This window comes from Taudactylus pleione, unplaced genomic scaffold, assembly GCF_031769625.1.
Source record: "Taudactylus pleione unplaced genomic scaffold, aTauple2 ptg002040l, whole genome shotgun sequence".
NCBI classification, from domain to species: domain Eukaryota; kingdom Metazoa; phylum Chordata; class Amphibia; order Anura; family Myobatrachidae; genus Taudactylus; species Taudactylus pleione.
Genome location: NW_028286435.1, coordinates 20,800 through 46,369, shown reverse-complemented (window position 1 = coordinate 46,369; position 25,570 = coordinate 20,800). Strand labels below are relative to the sequence as shown.

Below are 25,570 nucleotides of genomic sequence, written 5' to 3'. Positions count from 1 at the left end.
TAACTGTCCCCACCAGCAGCCTAACCCTAACTGTTCCCACCAGCAGCCTAACCCTAACTGTCCCCACCAGCAGCCTAACCCTCCCCTCAGTGCCTAACCCTAACTGTCCCCACCAGCAGCCTAACCCTAACTGTTCCCACCAGCAGCCTAACCCTAACTGTCCTCACCACCAGCCTAACCCTCCCCTCAGTGCCTAACCCTAACTGTCCCCACCAGCAGCCTAACCCTAACTGTCCTCACCACCAGCCTAACCCTCCCCTCAGTGCCTAACCCTAACTGTCCCCACCAGCAGCCTAACCCTCCCCTCAGTGCCTAACCCTACCTGTCCCCACCAGCAGCCTAACCCTAAGTGTTCCCACCAGCAGCCTAACCCTAACTGTCCCATCCAGCAGCCTAACCCTCCCCCAGTGCCTAACACTAACCTCCACCAGCCTAACCCTCCCCCAGTGCCTAACACTAACCTCCCCTCCAGCAGCCTAACCCTCCCCCTAGTGCCTAACCCTAACTGTCCCCACCAGCAGCCTAACCCTCCCCTCAGTGCCTAACCCTAACTGTCCCCACCAGCAGCCTAATCCTCCCCTCAGTGCCTAACCCTAACTGTCCCCACCAGCAGCCTAACCCTCCCCTCAGTGCCTAACCCTAACTGTCCTCACCAGCAGTCTAACCCTCCCCTCAGTGCCTAACCCTAACTGTCCTCACCAGCAGCCTAACCCTCCCCCAGTGCCTAACACTAACCTCCCCTCTAGCAGCCTAACCCTCCCCCTAGTGCCTAACACTAAACTCCCCTCCAGCAGCCTAATCCTCCCCCTAGTGCCTAACACTAAACTCCCCTCCAGCAGCCTAATCCTCCCCTCAGTGCCTAACCCTAACTGTCCTCACCAGCAGTCTAACCCTCCCCTCAGTGCCTAACCCTAACTGTCCTCACCAGCAGCCTAACCCTCCCCTCAGTGCCTAACACTAACCTCCCCTCTAGCAGCCTAACCCTCCCCCAGTGCCTAACACTAACCTCCCCTCCAGCAGCCTAACCCTCCCCCTAGTGCCTAACACTAAACTCCCCTCCAGCAGCCTAATCCTCCCCTCAGTGCCTAACCCTAACTGTCCTCACCAGCAGCGTAACCCTCCCCTCAGTGCCTAACCCTAACTGTCTCCACCAGCAGCGTAACCCTCCCCTCAGTGCCTAACTGTCCCCACCAGCAGCCTAACCCTCCCCTCAGTGCCTAACTGTTCCCACCAGCAGCCTAACCCTCTCCTTAGTGCCTAAAGGCTCCTACACATTAGAAGAGTGTGTATATGATGCGATATCGGCAGCTGCGGGGGTGCCGATATCGCTAATTGTATACACACTCGCTGATGTCAACCACAAAAAATGGCGGCGAGGGGGGTGCGGTTCGGGGCCATACTGCATTCGGCATCATGGCATCGTTAACGATATCCCCAGATCTGGCTGCTAGTACAGCCAACGGGGGATATTGTTAACGACTCGCGTGAGCACACATCTTCGATAGTTCGATGAGCGATATAGTTAGCGTTCACTTTTATTGTCCAGTGTGTGCGGCTCTTAACATTAAAAATGTTGAAGGACCATATAAAAAACATGTGTCAAACGTTTGCAACTTTTGTCGATCACCTGGTGTCAACCTATTAACTGTCGATAATCCAGCCATACCCTAGTCTAACCGTATTCAGTTATTTACTAATCATGAGCTACATGCAATGGGAAGCGAGAGACAACAAAACCACTTGAACATAGAAGGGGAGAAATACAGTGCAGTGTGCCCAGTGTGCCCCAAAAGGGCGATCGGGAAGCACATTACAGAACGTATTGAGAGGGCAACTGCAATGGCACATGGGCTACGCTACACTACAAGACCAGGACAGATGTGTAAGGTGGTATTAGCATATAAGGATTTCTCTATCTGGTGGACACATGGACCATGGAAGAAGTCTGTGAGGAACAATTACCCATTATAGGGAGGGCAACGGATCCATGGAAGATACATACATGAGTGGATTAGCTACTGTAGTTGCTGGTGCGGGGAGTAGGTATGGTCACTGTAAGGCAGCCGCCAATAACAATGGCGCCAGGCATTTCTGAGTGGCCTCAGCCGTCATGGTATGGTTGGAATGAGTAAGGACCGTGGAGAAAAACCGCTATACATGTATTTTATGGCTGCAGGTTGGCTGTTAGATCTATAGGGTCTCTATACAGGGCAGACGGTGATGCTGGCCTCAGCATTTCTGCCCGAATCTATATCAGCTAGGGAAGGGAAGTCTTGGTCTTAAGGCCGTGGGCTCGGAGAACTCGCATCCATTTCCTCTCACCTTAGTCAAGGTTATATTGATGACCTGGGTGGTCCGCCTCCGGGCTGAACGGGTCTTCTTGCTGGAATCTAGAGACAGATCGCCAATGGAGCCTAGAGTAGCGTCCAGCTTGGACTGTGCACGGTTGGGGATGGGGGTGAAGTAGAGGCTTTCCAGTGACTCCACCTTTCTGGGAAGGCTGGACGGTGGGGCCTCTGGGCTGACAGAATTGGCAGATGTAGAGGGTTCCTGATTGGAGCGGCCGTTCCGTCTGTATAGGAAAGCACTGATTAAGACATGGAAGAGGCACAAGAGAGCAGTCTGTGTTTGTCATACAGCGTACCATTTACAATATCCATCATAAGAGCAGATTAGCATTCAATGGGCGGTATTCCATTGTTGCGCCCCTGTACGTGCCCAACAGGAGCTATTCAATTGTTTCTCCTGTTGGCTGCGATCAGCTCCCGGCGCACCATTTCAGCTCGCAGCCCCAGTGGGATGAGAGCTGAAATGGGCAAAAAGTGCCGTTTGGGTGCCCAAACATCACCTTTCGCGGTCGTGCCCAGCACTTTGGTCAGGGGTACCTGCTTTACGCGGCTAAACCAGACTACCATGGGCACGGCAACATTTGAATAGACGGGAGATCGGACGCGCTATAACAATTGAATACCGCCCACTGTTTCCAACTGTTCGCATGGAAATCACTTGTCGTAAGGGACTATTTTTATTAAGGCTTTTCCACTTTAACTCTCTTACTAGACTTCTTCCTATCCCAATAATAGTACTAATAATAGCACCTCATCTCCCAATATCCTGATTACGATAGGCCAGTCCACTGACCGTCTATAGGCCAGTCCACTGACCGTCTATAGGCCAGTCCACTGACCGTCTATAGGCCAGTCCACTGACCGTCTATAGGCCAGTCCACTGACAGTCTATAGGCCAGTCCACTGACCGTCTATAGGCCAGTCCACTGACCGTCTATAGGCCAGTCCACTGACCGTCTATAGGCCAGTCCAATGACCGTCTATAGGCCAGTCCAATGACCGTCTATAGGCCAGTCCAATGACCGTCTATAGGCCAGTCCAATGACAGTCTACTGTCCTCCACTCCCATAACCTCCTGTCCCAATACCCTGATCACTATATGTGCCCTCTTGAAAAAGCCCCCAGGTGAAACGTGCGTCGGGCCACGGGAGTACCTGTGCGCACAGGAACTCCAGACCACACGGACGGCAGTCTAGACACACTTTACCTCTCCCAACTGATTGTGCTATCAGGTATTTTCTTTCCTATTCTCCTTTCACCAGACGCATCAGTTGCCGGCTACGTTATCCCCACCCTGCAATACTGTGGTAACAGGGTGGTTACACTGCCCGCACTGACAGCAGAGAGAGTACTTTTTGTATTTTCACTGAGCCTTTGGACAGGGACTCTCATTCCCAGTCCAATGCTAATGTAAGACTTTCCTTGTAAGTGCACAGGCACTTTCTAACTCTAGCACTCTATTATGGGGACAAATTTTGATTAACGAGGGACGCCTCAGATTTACTTTTTATTACTACAGTACTGTTAGATCCGTGTTATCACTGCGCTTACTGACATAGGCAGTTATTTATGTATTAATTGATGGCATTCATGTCCACATTTATTTTTATTTTCGCCTTCCACACTTTTTCAATATTCTTGTGACTTATGTATGTGTGCACGTTATATTTATTCACCAGCAGAACTATTACCTTATGTCATGACAAGTTATTGCTTATCCATACAATGAATATATTGAATTGATGATTGCCTTGGATTAATTTGACATTCTCTTAAGGACATTCTCAATTGCACTAACACTTTGGTATCTTTTGCTGCTAATTCTGAAGATAATGGTATCATCCAATAATGTATGAATACACTCTTCCATTTTTTCACTAGGTGCGATAATTTATTATTCCATGTCTGATGATTTAAATATGATTATATGATTTATCTCTGCCTTATTCCGTTTTAACTAATTTAAATAAAACTAAATTTTTAATATATATATGTGATATAGTGTGCCTCAAATAAAGGAGTTACTTTTTTTCCTTTGCACTATATGTGCCTGCCCAATGACCATCTACTGTCCTTCACTCCCATTACTTCTTCTCCCAATACCCTGATCACTATAGGCGCGTCCAATGACAGTCAATAGGCCCGTCCAATGACCGTCAATAGGCCCGTCAATTGTCCTTTACTCCCACTAACTCCTGTCCCAAACCCTGATCACTATATGTGCCAGTCCAATGACCATCTATTTTCCTTCACTCCCATTACTTCTTCTCCCAATACCCTGATCACTATAGGCCCGTCCAATGACCGTCAACAGGCCCGTCCAATGACCGTCAACAGGCCCGTCCAATGACCGTCAACAGGCCCGTCCAATGACCGTCAACAGGCCCGTCCAATGACCGTCTATTGTCCTTTACTCCCACTATCTCCTGCCCAATACCCAGATCACTATATGTGCCTGCCCAATGACCATCTACTGGCCTCCACTCCCATTACCTCATCTCCCAATACCCTGATCACTATAGACCTGTCCAATGACTGTCTATTGGCCTATCCAAATAAACAGAAGTAACCACAGCAAGCAATGCCATTTATAGGGTTATGGAGGTAATGACACAGGGACAACGTTACCACCATACACCACTTACATTACTGAACTCAGACAATCGCAACATGTTTTAGTCCCGATGTGACAATGCAAGGGGCATTTACAAGCTAACTGGGAGCGATTCTTAGAACATGTCAAATATATGCAACGGAGATAATACAAGGCTTAGAACTGAGCTGTACGCAACACAGATATAAATCATTCGGCTTTTCAACATTCTGCTCAACATTGGACAAATCCCAAAAACAAAAAAAATATTGTAGCCTTTCTCCGTAGTTGGATGGGAACCTCTGTAATAAACCCCCCCATTGGATGTCTAAAATGTCTGAGACCAAAGCCTTTACCTGGTAGAGTTCATCGGGTTATCATCGTCATCGCTCATATCCAGGCTGTCAATGCTAACGTCCGCACGGCTCCGGGTTACCCGCGGGGGGCCTAGCGTCTCCCGGCTCTTCAGCGCATCAGTGGCCACCTGAAACTTACCCAACTCACGGAGCTGCCGGTCAGCATGCTCCACCTGGAGAAAGGATTAAGCAGCGACAAGGACAATCAGTGACTGGCCAAGTACCTGGCTGAGGCACTATTACGTTACACATGATCTGAATACCAACACCACAGAGAAAGGATGGGGGAAGAAATGGATTAAACTTTGTAAAGAGTGGAGAAGCGATAAAGTTACCCAGAGCAACCCATCAGCTTCTACAGATTATTTTATAGAGTGTACTAGACTAATGCCAGGCAGAAGCTTATTGGTTGCTTTGGGAAACTACCCCATTCTTTAGAAGGGATCAGAGCCCAGGACAGGTAGCTCACCTGAGCCTCCAGGCTCCTCACTTGGTTGGTCAGGGCCTTGCAGCTCTGCTCGGCCTCCTTGGTTTGCAGCAGTGAGAGCTGAAGCTCCTTGGAAAGGCGCTCAGCCTCCGATTTGCTCTCTGAGTTCTCCTTGCGCAGCTGCTCCTGCTCACGAGTGATGTTCTGCAGCTCACTGCTCAGCTCCTGGTTCTGTTGTTTCTTGGCATCATAGTGTACCTTAGCCTTCTCCATCTAAGACAATGGACAGGATATAAAACCAGGCACAAACTGGGAAGCCTACAGCTAAAGAGGTCTCTTCTCACCCCGGTAACCAGAGAAACCCTGTCCGTTACTGTACTGAAACATTCATGGACCCAGAAAGGGCGTCACTCTCTGAGCAGGCCACTGCATGAACCCTACAGTCTGTGGCCAAGAACATAACCCGTGATCTAATGCCATCCTACAGTTGGTTACTCCACCATTAATCATACACAGCACTGTAACCTTACACAGATGAGATCCAACGAGGCACCTACCTGGACTTTGTAGTGCTCCACCGCCTGAACCTGCTGTTCAAGTTGTGCCTCCACCTCAGTCACTCGTTTCTGCTTCTTCTCCACCTCTTTATGTCCTTCACTGTCTCGCTGCATCACGGTGGTAAGGGGAGGGTGGGAGGAGAGAGAGAGAGAGAAAACAAGTGTTAAAGAGTACAATGAATGCGTAGGTGGAGGAACACAGACCCAGAGTGGAGTATTTTAGTGGATAGCCAATAGATAACAGGAGGAATTGGTATGAGTGTGTAGTACAGTCTGATAAGGAACCATGGAAAAAAAAAAAAGCACCCCCCCCCAGTTAGTGAGCAGACGGCCTCACGAACGGTACCAAGTGAAGTAGGAGATCTAGGGTCACCTAGAGCTAGACTACCAGTACCTTGAGCTTCTCCTGCTGACTCTGTATGGTCTTCTCCTTCTGACTCAGCTGCTTGTTCAGCTCCAGCACCTGTAACATAACAAGCGAGGTGAGGCAACATTTAGCACAGACCCAGAGCAGGCAATAAACATCATGATTTTACAGACCGGAGACGGGCAGATACCCTCCTATGGGTAAGTGTACTCCTGCCAAAGCGTCCCCTTCACATGCACCGAAGAGAACGACCAGCCCTATATGTCAGGCATGGCGGCGGTCATTCTCCTCTGATCCGGTAGTAGGATGAGGGACGCTCGATGAGTATTAGCACTCAGCAAGCACAATGCTAAACGAAGGGAGGTACAATGAGCAGCTTATCACGGGCAGGGTAAGGGAAAGCTGGCAGGAGTAAACTGTACCCTGAGAGTCTGCGCCATCAGTGGAAGACTGCATGGACGATGGGAGTCTAAAGCCATGAGAGAAGCATGGTACAGAGGTTAGTAATGGGAGAAGAGAGGATTTAGTATAAGAAGCAAGATGAAGCCACCACAGAACCACTAGTAGCCCCGGTGCTCACCTCCCGACACACTAACTGACAGACAATATGATGCTGCCATCTTCATTGAAAACTGTTTGCAGGCTGATGCAGGCTTCCACATCCCATGTATCCATTAGACAGAACTACAAGTCCAGTACAGAGGGGGAAAACGGGAGAGGAAGGAGAAACAGTGACCAAACTCTCTCCCGTTTCACAGGAAAAGCTTGGATAAGGTAAAATTAAGAGGGTCTCATCACAAAGCTAGCAGGTACATGGGCAAGGCTTCATTACACAGACAATATTCCAAGGTGCCAGGGAGGCACTCAGCTGGCATAAATTACAGGGAATCACAGGGATAATCATTTCGGGTTTGGATGCAGAAGATGCCAAAAGGAATGGAAGTTTTCTAACCTGTATCTCAGCACGGACGACTTAAAGAGACTTATTTTTATTTTTCGGGGGTGCAGCAGTAGCTACTCAACTACAAGTGCATGAGAGACGGAAACGCCAGCACGAGATCCCATGTCCTGCTGCGGCCTTTTGGCAAACAGTTCGCAAGGAAAACTGCGGTGGAACGAGAGGCCAGAGACGGCGCTGTGCAAAGTGGGTATGTTAGCGGCATGCACCATCACCGTTTAAGGAGCTGGAGCCGAGAGTCAGTTACACTCGTTACCTGCTCTGATTGGACCTTCTTAGCGCCCTCCAGCTGATCCACCTGTTAAGGTGCATTATAGGAAAGATTAACACAAGCGCAACACAACAGAACACACACACTGGGCCTGATTCTGAGTCGGCCGCCAAGTGACTGTGCGATGCGATGAGAGCCTGACTTACTACCTTGCGCTAATGCGAGTTTCCGTAGGGCTAATGCAAGAGACCATACGGTTACAACCAGGAAGCCGCTCTGCCCAATGTTTCTCCGTCCTGCGGTCATCATTATCGGCACTCGCACCACTCCCCTGCTGGGCAAAGGGATCTGTCAGAAACAGGCTTCCCTAGTACTCAGAATATCGCAGAGCGCCAAGCTTCACGGCCACAAAACAAGACAGCTCTTTGCGATTGCACAGTCGCCGTTCAGTTCCCACCCCGAAACGTCATTTTACTTAAAGACGGATATGGCAAAGACCAGCCCGACTCAGAACAGGATGGAGATACGCAAAAATGTGTAAATTTACATCTGCGCATGAGGCATATTCTAAATAACTATTTGCGTCTGTGCAATGATTTCTGCCCGACTCAGAATCAGCTTCCCATATGGAAAATGCACAATATTGTCCAGATTGGCCTGCATGCATGCCCGATGGACACTATCGTTATCGTTGGTCATTCATTGCATACACACGGAACAATATAAATGATCTATCGTTGAACGTTATCGTTCATATCGTAAAGAATACATAGTTCCGTGTGTATGCACCTTTACTCCCGAGTACCCTATGCACAGTAATCTATACTTCCCCATATATGGTACCTGGGCCAACAGCTTCTGCTTCTCTTCCTGGAACTTCTGCCTCTCATCCAGAACCCTATTCTTCGCCTGGTCATACTTGCTTGTCACCGCTTCTAGCTTTTGGCTGAGATCCTCCACTTGTTCTTTGCCCCCAGAGATCATTTTCTCGTATTGCTGCCGGACGGTCTGCAGTTCCTGCTTGTGCTTCTCGGAGATCTGCGACAATTTGCTCTGCATTTTTTCTGACTCCTGATTAGAGGCTTGGGACAAAGACTTATTGTCTACCACCAGTTTCTTGATGTCCTCTTGAAGCACAGAGACCTGTTTAATGTAGTCGTTTTTCTCCTTTTGAAGAGCCTCCACCACCTCCTCTTTCTGGCACAAACTCTCTTTAAGGGACGTGAGTGATGCCACCTCTGCCTTGGTCTTTTCTAGCTCGATCTTCAAATTATCAGCAGACTTCTGGTTCATCATAAGTTCCTCCTTGTACTTGCTTTCCCTTTGAGTGTGTTCAGCATTAAGCTCTGTGTAGCTGCTTCTGAGAGATTCTACTTCTCTCAACAGACCTTCAGAGTTACTAAGCTGTTGCTTGACACCAGATATTTGCTCTTCCTTCTGGGAACATTTCTCCTGCCAGGTCCTGACGTCCTTCTCCAGCTTCGCTACAGATGCCTCTTGAGAAGACAGTTTCTTCTGCAATCCTTCAACAGACATCCGTTGCTTTTCGGCTTCCTGTTTGTAGCTTGAGGCTTCAGTGCTTAGGCTTTGGACTGCACCTTGCTTCTCAGACAGATCTTTAGTGGATGCCTCCAGCTTTTCCTGGACAACTTTCAGCTGTTTTTCTAACCCACTGCTTCTATTGGTCTCCTTCTCCAGAAGCTTTTTGACTTCCAAGTAGCGGTTCTCGTTTGTGGTCAGCTTAGCAGTCACGTTCTTCAACTCCTCTTGCATGCTGTCATTCCGTCCAGATGCCTTTTCCATGTCCTTCTGATATTGGGCAATTTGTTTTTTGTCTTCAGACAAAGCTTTCTCCAGTTCCCTAGAAGCAGAGCCAACACGAGACAACTCTCCACTCGACTCGCTCAAAGACTTCTGACTTTGCTCTAGTTCCTGAACCTTATGGTACAGTTCCTTCTTTAAAGCTTCCAAAGAAGATACTCTCTCTGATTGCAACAACTGAGTCTCCTCCAGCTGCTTCGAAAGCTCATTAGTCTTCTGCTGCTCCTGCTGAACCTGGGCTGACAAGTCCCGGATTCTCTTTTGCTGTTCTTCCGACGCAGAAGTAATTTCAAGCGCAGCTGCTTTTGCGTCAGTTGCCTCTTTTGAGGCGCTGCTCAAGGCATTTTCACCCTTCTGGCATCTCTTCTCCAGCTCTGTGATTTTAGACTTGAGAATATTCACATCCCCAACCGTAGTTTGGTACTGTTCATGGATGGAGGAATGGTCTGTAATTTTGCTCTGGATGTCACGTTCCAGATGTTTGATCTCCTCATCCTTTTCACAGATCGTGGCTTTCAAAACGGTGATCTCGGTCTCTGTAGCTTTTACAGTGTGAACATAACCTTTGATCTCTTCTTCCTGGACGGCCACCCGTTCTTTTAATGTTTTTAATGTTACCACCTCTTCGGAAAGCTTAACCACAGTCTGTTTCTCCTGCTGAAACTCCTCTTCCCTGGAAGCCAACTCTTTAACAAGTCTTTCCACCTCACACTCCTTTATCGTGATGAGGTCAAGAGAACGGGACAGCTCATTCTGAAGGGCCGAAAATTCATTCTTATGGCTGTCCATAGATTTCTGCAGCTGAGCTTTCACTTCCATTTTAATGGTCTGCTCAGTCTTAAGTTCTGAAACTGCTTTTTCCTTCTCCTCTACCAGACGAGAGACCTCAGCATCTTTTTGAAGGAACTCCTGTTGATGCCTCTCATTAGACTCTTCTAGTTGCTTTCTAAACCGAGCCACCTCTGTAACAAGTTCCTCTGCATTGCGTTCCCGCTCCTTAATTGTTGCCTTCATGGAGCCGATTTCAGATTCCAAAGCCAACATCCTTTTTGATTTCTGCTCTTCAAGCCGCTTTACATTGGTTTCCAACTCCACTTTCCTCAACTTTTCTTCAGAGAGCTCTTTAGAAAGCAATTTAAGATCTTGTGCTGTTTTGCTGCAGCTGCTCTCCAGCTGCGAAACGTGCTCTGCTTTTTCCTGTTGGGCCAACTTAAGCTTCTCTTCAGTTGAATGGATTGTATGAAGAAACTTCTGCTCTTGAGCCACCTTCTCCTCAAATTGAGTTGTGGCCACAGAGAGTGCAGATTCCAGTTCGGACACCCGGTCCAGATGGGTAGACAGGGCCGCCTTTGTCTGGGCTTCTATTTCAGACACTTTCAACCTTTCTTTCTCCAACCGTTGGCAGACTGCATGGTGCTCTTTTTGCAGATTTCCAAAATTTTCTTCCACTTGGCTGGAGCTCTGTGCTTGCTCTTTCCATCTGCCCATTTCCTTTGTAAGGTTCTCAATCTCGTTCTCTCGCTGTCTGACCACAGATGATGCTTTGGACAGTTTCTGCTGCAGGTCCTCAGTTCTTGCTCGGAGTTCCTCCTCCAGCTGGCAGAGTTGAGACTCAAGCTTTTTATTAACAGCTCTCTCTTTAGAGAGCTCTGCAAGTGCCTGTTCATTGCTTTCGTTGAGCTTCTTCAGATCCCCATGAAGAACCGTATTTCTCTCCCTTTCACCCTCCAAGGCAGCAGAATTTCTTCTCTCATTTTCCAACAGTTCATTCAGGTTTTTAACCGTGTCTTCAAGTGACGCCAAGTGCTCTTTAGCTTGGCTGTGTTCTTCAGTCACCTGCATCATGTCAGACACTTTTTGCTTGTAGATTTTCAACTGAGCTTCTTGCTCTGTAAGCTGCGAGCTCAGGGATTCCAGGGTAGCTGCATGAGACTTAATCTGCGAGTCGTTCTCCACGTCTAGGTTCTGGCATTTGGCGATCAGGTCCAGAATGGTGGCATCCAGCTCCTGCACTTTCAGCGTAAGCTCAGCCTTTTCCCTTTTTAGCTCTCCCAGTGCTGCCAAAGTGGCGTCATTTTCTTTTCGCAAGGTCTGCATTGTTTTACCCAGAATACTTAATTCTTCCTCTTTAGCTTGCCTATAATCACTGAACTTTGTGACAGTGGCATCTCTGTCATCAACAAGTTTATCGCGCTCTTGCTGCAAACTAATTATCTGTTGGGCACCTGCGCTCAGTTTCTCTGTAAGCTCCTGCAATTTGCCGTCGGTAAGTTTTAAAGTCCCCCTGAGACTGTCCACTTGGCTGTTAAGCGCTTCAATGCTCTTTTTGGAGGACTCTTCTTGTCTATGCAGGACGTTCGCCAACTGTCCCCTCTGTTTTCGCTCCTCTTCCACTTCTTTGTTGAGATCGGAAAGCTCTTGGTCCTTCTGGGTCAGGGATGACTTCAGTTTGGAGATCTCCAGCTTGAGCGTGGTGATCTGGCATGTCAGCTTTTCCTCTTGCAGCCTGGCCGCCTGGTCCTGCCTCTCCTTCTGGAAGGTGATCTCTGACAGGGAGGTCTGCAGGTTGGTGACGATGTCCTGCAGCTGTATTTTCTCAGACTCAAAACGGGCCCTCTGCGACTCGAAGCTGGCTACTGCAGCACTCTTCTCCTCTTGTAACTCTGCAATCTGAGCTTGAAGTCCCATGGATTTAGTATTCAGCACCACAACCTCCTGCTGCAGGTGTTCCAGCTAAAACGCAATAAGAAACGTTAAGTCGAGTTAATAAAGGTCTCAACTGAAGGAAGGCAATAAAACAATGTAACTGATGTCCACAAATAAGTACCACCCTTCCCAAGAGCTTATAGGCCAGTTGAATCCTAATTGAACATGTATTGCTAAACGGCTTACCTTGAGAACATCCCCCATGCGCTCCCCTTTCTCCTGCAAGCCACTGTCCCCAGCCATCTTCAACTGGTCCTCCAACGTAGAAATCTTCCCTTGCAGGATCTGGTTGCGCTCTTCCAGGTCTTTCTGAAAGTACAGGTAAATCTTGGTCAATGGGAGATATACTAACACAACGACATAGGGAGAAGTCCTGGGCAGCCATTGGGCCCGAGTGGCACTCATTGGCGATGATCACATAGTAGAGTGATTTGCTAGTGTGCGTATATCCCTCAAAAAAAAAAAAAAAACCTCCTGCGGTCCATGCGTTACACAGAGCGTCCACACAAAAGGCGCTGTTCCGAATGAGAGGCATCGGATCAGAAAGGTCCTGGGCGGCAACTGGGAGTAGGCTAGACAGACGCAGGCGTCTTATTGGTGTGTTATGGAAGTGCCGCAATCGTGACGCTGAAGTCTTAGCCTACACAGACTCTTCATCGTTCACACTGGAGTCCGTACTCCGGCGTAAAGCCTGTACCCGCTATAGGGCTAGTGCAAATTTCGATGGTGCGCCCGATGCTGGCGTCTAGAGATACACCAGGCGGTATTACCGTGTCTACAGACTCTTATGTGGGCATCTCAGTCTTCGCACATTCTTACGCACGTACTTATGTACAACCAGGAAGGGCTTTGTAGTGGTTTTGGCATAAAGTCACAGATGGACGACCGCCAAAACACATGGTTGCGTCTGCGTACACCTGTGAACGGGCCCCATTAAGTTAGACAGCAGAATGTACAGTTCAACTAGGCAAATGCATCATATACGAAACATTCTACACGCCCACTGCGGTGAATGATCAGCGCCAGAATCAGCTTTTTAGCTTGTTTAGAAGTAGGTGATTGAATTGCAGCATATGTACAGAAGAACGGGCGACTGTACGCCGGCGATAAAAGGTGTCAGGTCTATGAATGACATCGGTACTGCGGTAACACAACTCATCGCTACCTTTTCCGCAACCAGAGCGCCAAGCTCATTCTCCAGCTGACTGTGCTGCTGCCGCCAGCTGGCCGCCGACACTTCGTGCTCCTCTGTGCTTTCATTAAGGGCTCCGGTCAGTTGTGCCAAGCGACTCGTCAATTCCCGCACCTGGGCAAAGAGATGGGCGTCAGTGAAGCGCGTACACGCGGCAGTGTTTCCCCCACAGTCTACAGAGACCAATCCCTCAGCACCCGACAAACAAAGCAACACCCATTGTATCTTATACAACAGCAGAAGAGGATTTTGTACTTACCGCATCTATTACTCAGAATTAAATTTAGAGACACTGCTCTACCTTGCTGGAGTACGGCACTAAGTATACTAATTTCTGACATGTGACCCCTTTCCCTCTATATCCAGTCACCAGAAAGCTCCTCAGTATCTTTAACCATGCCCATAAGGATCTGAAAACAAGCAATCAACCAAACAAAAGAAAAGAAAGCGGATGAGAACACGGTGTCCATCAAATGGATTCTGAGGAATGGACTTTCCAGTTATTACAAAATTCCTCCTCTCATTCATCTATACTTGGGATTAATGTTCTGCCCTGGGGATGTTCCAGGCTGCCCCTAGTTTATCATACATCCATCAGCCACAATATTAAAACCACCTGCCTCGTTTTGTGTAGGTCCCCCTCGTGCCACCAAAACAGGCTGTGACCCCCCAAGGCATGGACTGCACAAAACCTCTGTGGGTGTCTTGTGGTATCTGGCGCCAAGACGTTATCAGCAGTTCCTATAAGTCCTGTAAGGTGCCAGGTGGAGCCTCCATGGCTCAGACTTGTGTTTCCAGCAGATCCCACATATGCTCCATCAAACTGAGATCTGGGAAATTTGGAGACAGTCAACACTAGGGCGCATTATCCTGCTGAAAAGAGGCCACTGCCATCAGGGCATACCGTTGCCATGAAGGGCAACAATGTTTAGGTAGGTGGTACGTGTCAAAGTAACATCCACATAAATGGCACGACATAAGGTTTCACAGCAGAACATTGCCCAGAGCGTCACACTGCCTCCACCGGCTTGCCTTCTTCCCATAGTGTATCCTGGTGCTCTCTCTTCCCAAGGTAAATGACGCACACGCACCCGGCCATCCACAAGATGTAAAAGAAAAAGGAGACTTATGTCTTACCTTGTTAAGTCCTTTTCTTCGAACTCCATAGGGAACACAGGCCGAGACCATGGGTATAGGGTGGAGCAGGAGGAGTCCAGGCACCAACTAGTTAAGCTTAATCTCCCAGCAGCCCCGGCTCTTCCCCGCTATAACCCGCCCCCAGCCTCAGGCAGACCAGTTAAGTTAGCAAGACCAAGGCAGGAGCGAGGAAGAGGAGAAGACCGACATACACATAAGGTCCAAACACCCAGAAACACTAAAAGGAGGACTGGAAGCCCCTGCCAACCTGATGCGTCAGGGTGGGTGGTCTGTGTCTTCTATGGAGTTCGAAGAAAAGGACTTAAGACATATAATTCTCCCTTTCTTCTTCTTCACGACACAGGCAGAGACCATGGGACGTCCCAAAGCTATCCCATTACGGGAGGGGACACGCCGGAGCTGCGCTAAGAACCTAGTTGGCCAAAAGCCACGTCGGCGGTAGCGAAGGAGTAAAATTAACAGTACCGGAAGAAAGTATGGGTGGAGGACCATAGGGCCGCTCTACAAAGCTGCTCAGCCGAGGCACCCCTGGTGAGCTGCCCAAGTATAGTACCCACCATTCCGGGAAAAGATCCAAAAGAAAAGACAGAACAGGGAGGACCGCCATCGCCGAAGCGTGATAGATAATCCAACGAAGCCAACTGGCCAAATTCTGTGTGAAAAACATCCAGTCCCTTTTACCCAATTCGTATATGACCAAAAGGGGACCAGAGTCCTATATACAAAGATCCGGAGGGCCCGCACAACGACCAAATAGGCCTTCTCCGTAGAACAATCAGGTGCCTGAAACACAGGGACCAACAGTCCTGGGTGAGGAGAAAACAGAGGCTAACATAGGAAGGTAGCCTAAGAAAGTTCAAAGAACAGTTCGGCCCAAGTGAAACACCTACAATGGGGAGGGACAGGACAACGAGCCCAAGTGAGACAGTGGCCAGGCTGACGGCATAGCCAGCAAGAAAACTGTCATCAGCGTAAGCCAACGAATGTTAAGAGTCCAAGGACGATGACTGAAATCTCAAAGCACCAAAGACAGTTCAAGGAGATGAGGGACAATGCCGTCCGAGGAGAACATCTTGAAGGAAAGCTTGTAAATCAGACATCATAGCCATCTGTCTCTGAAGGGGACAGAAAGTGTGGAAACCGAATATGTAAAAGAGGCGGTAGGTTAAACCCAGACCCGCCTGCAGAAGAGAGGGAAATACTCTGAGATTAAAATTCCAGTCAGAACACCAAGCGAAGAAAATCCGCCAAAGCAGTGACAAGGTCTTGCAGAGGAGAGCTCACTGGCATACAGCATAGTATGAATGACCGACCTAGAGAACCCTGTAGAGCTCAAGAGAGGTCTCAAGAGAACCGCGACGGGCATGGAAGCACGGGCCCCGAGACAGAAGTTCCGGCCGCAAAGGAAGACACAGCAGAGCGAAGATAGAAGATTTGTGTACCAAGCTCGCCATGGCCAATAGAGGGCAACCAGGATTACCATGCCTCCCTCCCACTGCAGCCTGCAGAGGACCTGCGGAAGCCACGAGATCGAGGGAAGACATACAAGCAATTGAACTCCCGACGGACCGGCAAAACGTCCACCCGAAGGGCTCTCGCAGCCCTGGCACGGGAGCAGTAGTTCGGTAGTTTGCGTTCATGCCGGGATGCCATCGAGGCGACGTCTGGCAACCACCAGCAAAGAACTAGGTTCCGAAAGGGGTCAGGGTGAAGTGCCCATTCGTCTGGGTGGACGCCCAGACGGCCAAGGAAGCTCACTTCCCAATTCTGGGGATGAAGCCGGAAATTGACACATTGACCAGATGAGAATGTGACTCACCTCCTTCAAGGCGCCATGACAGAGTGCCACCTTGACGGATTATGTAGGCATTGGCAGTCACATTGTCAGATTTGCCCTTCTGCTCCACGGGAGGTTTCTGTCCTCCATGAGCTCGGCTTAGGACACCTGCGTTACGGTTTGACAGGTGTACCGCCCCAGTCAAACTCCCCACCTGCCACTGTCATGCTGTAGGAACCGCCGAGCCAGGCAAAGCTTTGAAGATTGCTCGGAGATCCAGAAAGTTGTTCGTTGACCCTGGAAGGTTGTTGACATTGGTGGTGAGGAGAACCCTGTGTGGAATCCCACATCCCTAGGTACGCTGGGAGAAGAAGCTTCACTAGTTGGTGCCAGGACTCCTCCTGCTCCACCCTATACCCATGGAACGTGAATAAGAAACAGGATTCATCAGATCAGGCTACCTTCTTCCATTGCTCCATGGTCCAGTTCTGACGCTCTCGTGCCCATTGTAGGTGCTTTTGGAGGTGGCCCTGTCAGCATGGGCACTCTGACCGGTCTGCGACTACGCAGCTCCATACACAGCAAGCTGCGATGCTGTGTGTGTTCTGACACCTTTCAGCAATTTGTGCTACAGAAGCTCTTCTGGGGGATAGGGCTAGCATTCGCTTTCCACGCACCTCAATGAGCCTTGGGCGCCCATGATCCTGTTGCTGGTTTACATGTTCTTCCTTGGACCACGTTTGGCAGGTACTACCCCAGGCATACAGAGTCCTCCCCACAAGCCCCGCTGTTTTGGAGATGCTCTGACCCAGGCGTCTAGCCATCACAATTTGGCCCTGGTCGCTCAGATCCTTACGCTTGGCCATTTTTCTTGCTTTCAACACATCAACTTCAAGAACCGAGTGTTCTCCTGCTGCCTAATATATCCCAACCCTGGTCAGGTGTCATTGTAACAAGATTTCATCACCTGTCAATGGTTTTAACTTGATGGCTGATGGGCGCATGTTCAGCTTGGTGAATCAGCCATGGTCCATTGCATAACCAACTGTTTTGAAGCAAGACAGCATCTCCTGTGAGCATTGCACAAGACAACGAGAGAGTCGGTCTTGCGCAAAGATGAAGGTCTGCCTACATAATTCCTCAAGGCTCTCTCACCACATCTTGGAGATGGAGAGTAATTTCTACCCGATGAAGATCCAGTCCCAAGACAGGAACAATGATATCTTGGTTGAGAAGAAGCTGAAGCACCAAAATGGGGCATGAAGGAGAGCCTGGTACGCAGGACAGCACCATCACTGCGAAAACAATGAGGTAGGAAGATCTATAAGATAATGCAGCCAACTCCAACACTTGTCTCGCCAAAGGAATGGGCAACAAAAAAGGCCAGACTGATTTAAACGGAGGTTTCTGAAGTGCCGAAAGGACCAAGGAAAGGTCCTGGGTGTTGTGGAAACCAGTCAGGGTCAGATTAAAGGTCTATGGGGGACCCCAGGGCAACTACTAGGGCCGCCAGTGTGTGTGGGAGCTCCAGGGGGAAACCACCCCGTCAGCCTTGCTGTTAATCCGGCACTGAATCCAGCCATGCGGAAAGCTGGCGGCAGGCCCATGGTCCACTCTGGAGATGGCTCCTGGTCCCTAGCAACGAACTATCTCCCACTGCCCAAGAAACAAAAAGACCAACACAAATCGGTCTCTGGCCTTGGAACATTCCCTTGTGAAAAGACTCTGCCCAACTTCTGAAGAGTGCCAACTGTAGAAAGGGCAGCCCCCGAGTGTCCCCAAGTACTCAGTGTTCCGTTCCCATGGAGGCACCAAAAGTTTGCTTATGGCGGTAATGCACAAAGTTCTGGAAAGGCAGAGACCCCCACCACTGACAGTCTCACCAATATATCAGGGATGCCTACTTGAAGTGATCAAATAGGAGAAACACCTCTCGGCATCCTTGACCAGAGACTGTCGCTCACCCTCCTCTGTCCAGCTTATAACTGCACTGCTGACCGAGGACACTGAGAATTGATCTGAGCAAGGTACTATTGGCAGAGTGTGTCCTGAGGCCCAAAGGAGAGCAGCTGGCACCACAGAAGCGGTGATGATCCTTGGCAGGAACTGACAGTCGCCAAGGCAATGATGGGACTACAGAGTAGTCACCTCTCCCCTGGGCAGCCAGTCCTTACCGGTGCTGGCTGGTGAACCTAGGAACAGTATAAGGGCTTACCTCCTGGATGCCCTCTCCATTGGGACAGCATAAAGTCACAGCTCCCCCTGTCTCCTGCTACAAGTACAGATTCGGACCCACGTACAAGTCCCGTCTGCGCTTGGCGGGTGACTAATTCCTGGTGTGCCTCAGCGCCGCTGAAAAACCCCAACAAAAAATAAAACACCTGCAAAGAAAAATAAACTGCCTATTCCATGGGCACAAGAAAGTAGTGAGGGAGCTTCTGGTGAAGGGGTACAGAGCAGGAGAGGGCGTCACAGGTCAGATGCGTTACTAAAATGAGCGCCTTATTCCAGCACTAGGTAAAGCGATGTCCTGAGAATAGAGATGGAAACATACATAGTGAGCACCACCCTCTATAAGCTGCCCTCTATGCTGTATAACATAGGAACAGAAAGCTCTCACCACACAGCACAAAGTACAATAAACAAAACTTGAAGCTCAAATAAAAACAAAAACTATCATCCAAACTTTACAAGAGGACAGAAGCCTGTGCACTTATATACAGGGGGATCAGAAACACTGGCCAATACAAACGGGTACCTTGTACGAGAGGTGTCCGTTCTCCTCCGACAGCTGGTCGTTCTTGCGCTCCAGCTGGCCTCCGTCGGTCTTCATGTCCTGACACTGCTTGAGGGTGTCTCGGAGACGGATCATCAGACTAGGACAAGGAAGAGAGGTCATTGGTTTCCAAGGCCTCGGAAATCTCCGTGCAAACCACAGAATGGACTTTATACTCTGGGTCAAGTGAAGCAAGAGACGGAAACATGTTCTTACATTAGATGCGTTTCTCGCAGGCTCGTACTGTCAGTGCAAAGTGTGGGTTGGCCTACAGATGTCGTTAGCGGAGGCGGGGACTGAAGCTCCTCCTCCTCCTCTGTATAAAGGGTCCCTTTTCCCATTTAGCAAGCAGAGGTGGAGAGAGAAAGTAAAGAGAAAATGACAAAAGGACAGGACGTTGATTAAGAGTGATTCAATCCATGGCCCTAGAAATGAAGGGTAGGAGTAACTGCACGGACAGTACAGGCCTAGGAGAAAGGGATTATAATGCAGGAACAAACAGGTACTCCATGCTCAATGACCACGTTTAGTATACCGGATGGGGAAGCTATAATGCACGGAGGAAAGTGGACGTCACATCATCAGATTAAAGTTCCAAGGAAGGGGAGGTGGCTCTCTAAAGGGAGGACACTTTTATAATGAGCCCAGTGACCTGAGAAAAGCTGGGACAACGCACGGAGGACAGATGTTCCGGATACATTAAAATACGAGAAATGAACTTAAACGTCTGCACAAAAAGGAGAAAATAGAAAGTTCGAGAGAACATACAACAGTGGTTCCCAGACTGACTCCTATGGTCACAGCCCAGGTTTCATAGGATATCCATGCTTGAGCACAGCTGGCTTAATTAGTACTGCAGTCCATTTGATTTAACCACCTGTGCTCAAGACTGGATATCTGTAAACACCTGGACTGTCAGGGTGCCTTGAGGACAGAGTTTGGGAACCCATGTTGTACAGGCATAAGGTAAAACTACTGCAGATACGCAGCGATGAGGTCAGACTCCAGGACAACTGACCTGGCCACGCGTGGACACGGCGTAATAGCAGATAACATGCAACCACGGGCTAAAGGGATCTAACAGTGCACGACGGAGCAGGAGATCCGGATATAATAAGGTATAACTGGAAATCCGTCAGATCTTATTCTGCAGGACATCCACCGTTACAAAGGAAAATACACAATATATATCTGCATCCTCCGCTAACACTGGCAATGACACAAGGTATTGTACATATCTGTTATTTCACGAAGGAGTTCATTAGGTTTGTGTATTGTCAGCCCTTGTGACGTTTGCACCCTCTCCCGGTGTACAGGGTAAGGCTTCCCCTTCACAGTACAAAAAAATAATAATAGGTAGTTTTTACATAAAAAAAAGGGTGATTTCAGGTTTGTCAGATCTCCGTATGAATTTGAATTAAGCACCCTCTCCACACCATTACTGAGTGACCGCTGATCTCCGATATGGGGTAACCTAACACTCACAGCTATGACCGGTGGGAGCACCCCCTCTACACCTTTACTGACTGAGCGCTGGTCACAGATATGGGGTGCTCTACACTCACAGCTATAACCAGTGGGAGCACCCCCTCTACACCATTACTGACCGCTGGCCTCTGATATGGGGTGGCCTACACTCACAGCTATGACCGGTGTGAGCACCCCCTCTACACCATTACTGAGTGACCGCTGGTCTCAGATATGGGGTGGCCTACACTCACAGCTATGACTGGTGTGAGCACCCCCTCTACACCATTACTGACTGACTGCTGGTCTCTGATATGGGGTAACCTACACTCACAGCTATGACCGGTGCGTGCACCCCCTCTACACCAATACTGACCGCTGGTCTCTGATATGGGGTAACCTACACTCACAGCTATGACCGGTGGGAGCACCCCCTCTACACCTTTACTGACAGACCGCCAGTCTCAGATATGGGGTGGCCTACACTCACAGCTATGACTGGTGTGAGCACCCCCTCTACACCATTACTGACTGACCGCCAGTCTCAGATATGGGGTGTCCTACACTCACAGCTATGACTGATGGGTGGCACCCCCTCTACACCATTACTTACTGACCGCCAGTCTCAGATATGGGGTGGCCTACACTCACAGCTATGACTGGTGGGAGCACCCCCTCTACACCATTACTGACTGACTGCTGGTCTCTGATATGGGGTGGCCTACACTCACAGCTATGACCGATGGGAGCACCCTCTCTACACCATTACTGAGTGACCGCCAGTCTCAGATATGGGGTGGCCTATACTCACAGCTATGACCGGTGGGAGCACCCCCTCTACACCATTACTGAGTGACCGCTGGTCTCTGATATGGGGTGGCTTACACTCACAGCTATGACTGGTGGGAGCACCCTCTCTACACCATTACTGAGTGACCGCTGGTCTCTGATATGGGGTGGCCTACACTCACAGCTATGACCGATGGGAGCACCTTCTCTACACCATTACTGAGTGACCGCTGGTCTCTGATATGGGGTGGCCTACACTCACAGCTATGACCGGTGTGAGCACCCCCTCTACACCATTACTGAGTGACCGCTGGTCTCTGATATGGGGTGCTCTACACTCACAGCTATGACCGGTGGGAGCACCCCCTCTACACCATTACTGACTGACTGCTGGTCTCTGATATGGGGTAACCTACACTCACAGCTATGACCGGTGCGTGCACCCCCTCTACACCAATACTGACCGCTGGTCTCTGATATGGGGTAACCTACACTCACAGCTATGACCGGTGGGAGCACCCCCTCTACACCTTTACTGACTGACTGCTGGTCTCTGATATGGGGTGGCCTACACTCACAGCTATGACCGGTGGGAGCACCCCCTCTACACCATTACTGACAGACCGCCAGTCTCAGATATGGGGTTGCCTACACTCACAGCTATGACCGATGGGAGCACCCTCTCTACACCATTACTGAGTGACCGCTGGTCTCTGATATGGGGTGCTCTACACTCAGCTATGACCGGTCGCTGTGGGCGCAGAGGGGGGGGGGGGGGGGGGTTGATGCGGTTACCTCTCATTCTTGTCACGCAGCTCCTCCAGCTCTTTGGGCTCATGCTGGTCGGCCTGCCTTTCATTCAGCACCACGAGCCGCTCAATGCGCTGCTGCATGAGGAAGATCTGGGCATCTGTGAACAGGACAGACCGTTAGACACAGGCAAGACCTCATCAGTCCCGGACCCTGTACCCTTGCCGCCCCTTACCAACCATTAATGCAAACGTACGGATGGGCCAGCCAATGTCTCCAACATGAGCAGAGAATAACAAGAGATATGGTAAGAACTTACCTTTGTTATCTCTGTTTCTACGAAGTCCATAGGGTCCACAGGGTTGACCTTGGGGTATAGGTTGGGAACCAAATCCGGGCACCACGCAGTTAAAGCTTTTAGCTCCCAGGATGCACTTGGGTCCACTCTCCCTATAACCCCACCCCCCAGCCAGAGGCACCTCAGTTTGTAAGTAGCCAAAGGCCGGAGGAGGAGAGAAAAAGAGAGAGAAAACTGGAACACTCTAGAACCATACTCACAGAAAAGGAGACGGGAAACCGGTGACCAGTAACACAGCCCATATGAAGCCAGGTGCGTCAGGGCGGGCGCCCTGTGGACCCTATGGACTTCGTAGAAACAGAGATAACAAAGGTAAGTTCTTACCATATCTCTTGTTTTCTACTTCAGGGTCCATAGGGGGTCCACAGGGTTGACCTTGGGGATGTCCCAAAGCAGTTCAACCAAGGGTGGGGACGCTCCTGTGCTGAGAGGAGAATCCGTCGCCAAAAAGGAAGCATCCTGAGAGGCAAAGGAAACCAATGCCTAGAACCTTAAAAAAAGGTTTGGACAGAAGACCACGTGGACACCTAGTAAGGCAAAACAGCCGAGGCGCCACAACGAGCCGCCCACGAGGGTTACATGACCCGAGAAAAAACAAGCCTCAACGACAGAAATGCCTACCTATGGGTAGGCCCCTGAGGAAGACATACGAGGCCATCCAGCCAACATTTCATTATAGGCCGGCCATCGTTTCCTGTGAAAACCAGAAACCGCAGACCACCAATAAGGAGTCCGATTACCATAAGGAACTTGAACGGATCATATAAAGCCAAAGAGGCCGGACCACAGTCAATGAGGCCACACCAGCCGAGAAGACTGGGGACTGAATGGCCGTACCATAAGTTCCAGAATAATATGGAACCTAAAAACCACTCTAAGAAGAAATACAGGGCGAGAGCAACTCACACCCTGACATGATGCCCTCCAGAAGAGGGAGCCACATGAGAACGCTCCCAATTCAGACACTCTCCTGGTTAATTTAAACACCCTGAGAGAGAGAGAGCTTAAACAATAGACCATGTAATGGCTATCACAACCAGCAGTTCCATTGACTGTCCCCGGACGGAACAAAGAACCACTACTAACTCCCCAGGAGTCCCTAGGGAGGACAAGTGGAGGCATAATCCAGAAAACACTCCAAAGGATGAACTGGATACCAGAGCGGAGCAATTCCATATCTTAACCATACCGACAGTGTAGAGATCCGCACTGTCAGGAAGGCCAGGCCAAGGGTGAAACCCAAGCCAGCCGGAAGGAATGCCAGAATATCTGAAAATCCTGGACACCGGAGGATCGTATCGACAGGTACGATACCATAAGAATTATGTATGCCACAGTCCGTGGCAGATCCCAGCAAAGTCTGGCCTATCTGCTCTAAACATCTCAATGAAGACAGAGCCAGGGAAGCCCTAGGACCACAGTAGGGGCGCAGTCAAAGACAAACGATCCAGGTCCAGGGAAAAACAAGGACCCTGAGACAACAGGTCCAGATAGTGAAGCAGTAGGAACGGAGTATCGATGAGGAGACTCCGAAAATCTCAGTACCAGTGATGTCTGGGACGAACTGGAGCCCCCAGAAGGAAAGCCCCTCCGTCTCGAATTAAACTTCCGAAGACCTCGAGGAAGAAGGGAGACCGGAGGACACAGGTACACAAAGTGGAAGGACCACTTCACTGACAAAGAGTCACTGAAGGTAGCTTCAGTACTCCTGGAGCTGGACTGTAACACCGGTAATGTGTGATCAAGTCAGAAGGCCATGAGGATCAATCCCCTCAGGGAGGCCCCCTCTGCTCACCAGGAGTTGAAACCTCTCTTGGAGAAGAGACTAGTCCCCGGGATGCACGTCGCAACAGCTGAGGAAGCCCGCTTCCCAATGGAGAGCTCCGGGAATAAACACTGCAGAGTTGGCCAGGAGAAGACCCTTGGACTATGTCAGAATGGATGACATACCTGACATTGCCACCCAACTACCAGTGTTGCCTAGATGGAAGTCACTGTTGTGACACTGTCGGACTGAACCTATTCAGGTTTACCGTGACATATGGGTTAGGCCAGAGTGAAGGTCCAAGACAGCCTAAAGTATCAACAAGTTAAGTGGCAGGACAGAAACGACAGACGTCCAACTGCCCCGAAACGAATGCGGACCAGACACTGTCTGTAGCAAAGAACACCCTGGACGAGATGGCCATAGCCACCCGGACAGAGACCAACTCGCCTCTGGAGAAAGTATCATCGTTCGAACAGCGATCCGATGGGAAAAACTCGATCCATCTGGAGGGGAGTCAATTATGGCAAGGTCTGGAATGGAACTGAGCACATTCCACCCTACCAAAAGGTAGACACTCTGGTAGACCGCGCATCACAAAGAGTAATGACATATGTCGAATGCGTAGATATCCGCACACTCCAAGTTGAAGAGTGGAGATCTTGTCTTACGCCAGAAAAATTCTCAGAGTCTGAGAATCCAGCAGTGCTCCCAGATGAAGAAAACCCTGTGAGGGATGTAGGGAGGACTTTTTCTCCGTTGACTAATTATCTGTGCCGAGAAGAAGCCACGGTTATCCTGACCTGGCGGTAAAGTACCTTGGTGATCCTGCTAAAAGCAGGAGACCGTCCAGAGAAAGGAGCATTCGGATACCCTGAACAGGTGAACTGTCAGAAAATCCATAAGGCTGGTAAACCCCGGTGGAGTTGAGGACAGTCCCAAAAGGCAGAGCCCGAAACTTACAAGTGTTGCTGTGGCACAGCAAACCTGAACCCATGCTGATGAGATGGCTCTGTACGTACCCGTAGGTACGTATCCTGAATACTCAGATATACCCTAAAATCCCCAGGTTCCAAACGTCGGATGATGGAGCATGGACGATTCCACCTGAGTCCAGGCACCGTTGGAATCTGATTCAGGGATTTGAGACAGAGTATAGGCAAATGAGGACCAGTCGGTCACCGCCCCAAAAAG

General features: G+C 49.6%; 1 protein-coding gene across 4 annotated transcripts in view; it reads right to left on the bottom strand.

The window, feature by feature from the left end:
- The window catches only part of NUMA1 (nuclear mitotic apparatus protein 1), a 63,212-nt gene that overhangs the window by 21,647 nt on the left and 15,995 nt on the right, over positions 1 to 25,570 (bottom strand). For all 4 annotated transcript variants that reach the window (XM_088465596.1, XM_088465598.1, XM_088465597.1 and 1 more), the window contains exons 10-20: positions 22,299 to 22,413; positions 19,230 to 19,347; positions 13,510 to 13,650; positions 12,531 to 12,653; positions 8,661 to 12,371; positions 7,863 to 7,904; positions 6,676 to 6,744; positions 6,282 to 6,389; positions 5,767 to 5,997; positions 5,298 to 5,470; positions 2,323 to 2,572 (exon numbers count right to left, since the gene is read on the bottom strand). In XM_088465596.1, coding sequence (XP_088321722.1) covers positions 2,323 to 2,572; positions 5,298 to 5,470; positions 5,767 to 5,997; positions 6,282 to 6,389; positions 6,676 to 6,744; positions 7,863 to 7,904; positions 8,661 to 12,371; positions 12,531 to 12,653; positions 13,510 to 13,650; positions 19,230 to 19,347; positions 22,299 to 22,413 — 5,081 coding nt within the window. The remainder of the gene's footprint in view (positions 1 to 2,322; positions 2,573 to 5,297; positions 5,471 to 5,766; positions 5,998 to 6,281; positions 6,390 to 6,675; positions 6,745 to 7,862; positions 7,905 to 8,660; positions 12,372 to 12,530; positions 12,654 to 13,509; positions 13,651 to 19,229; positions 19,348 to 22,298; positions 22,414 to 25,570) is intronic.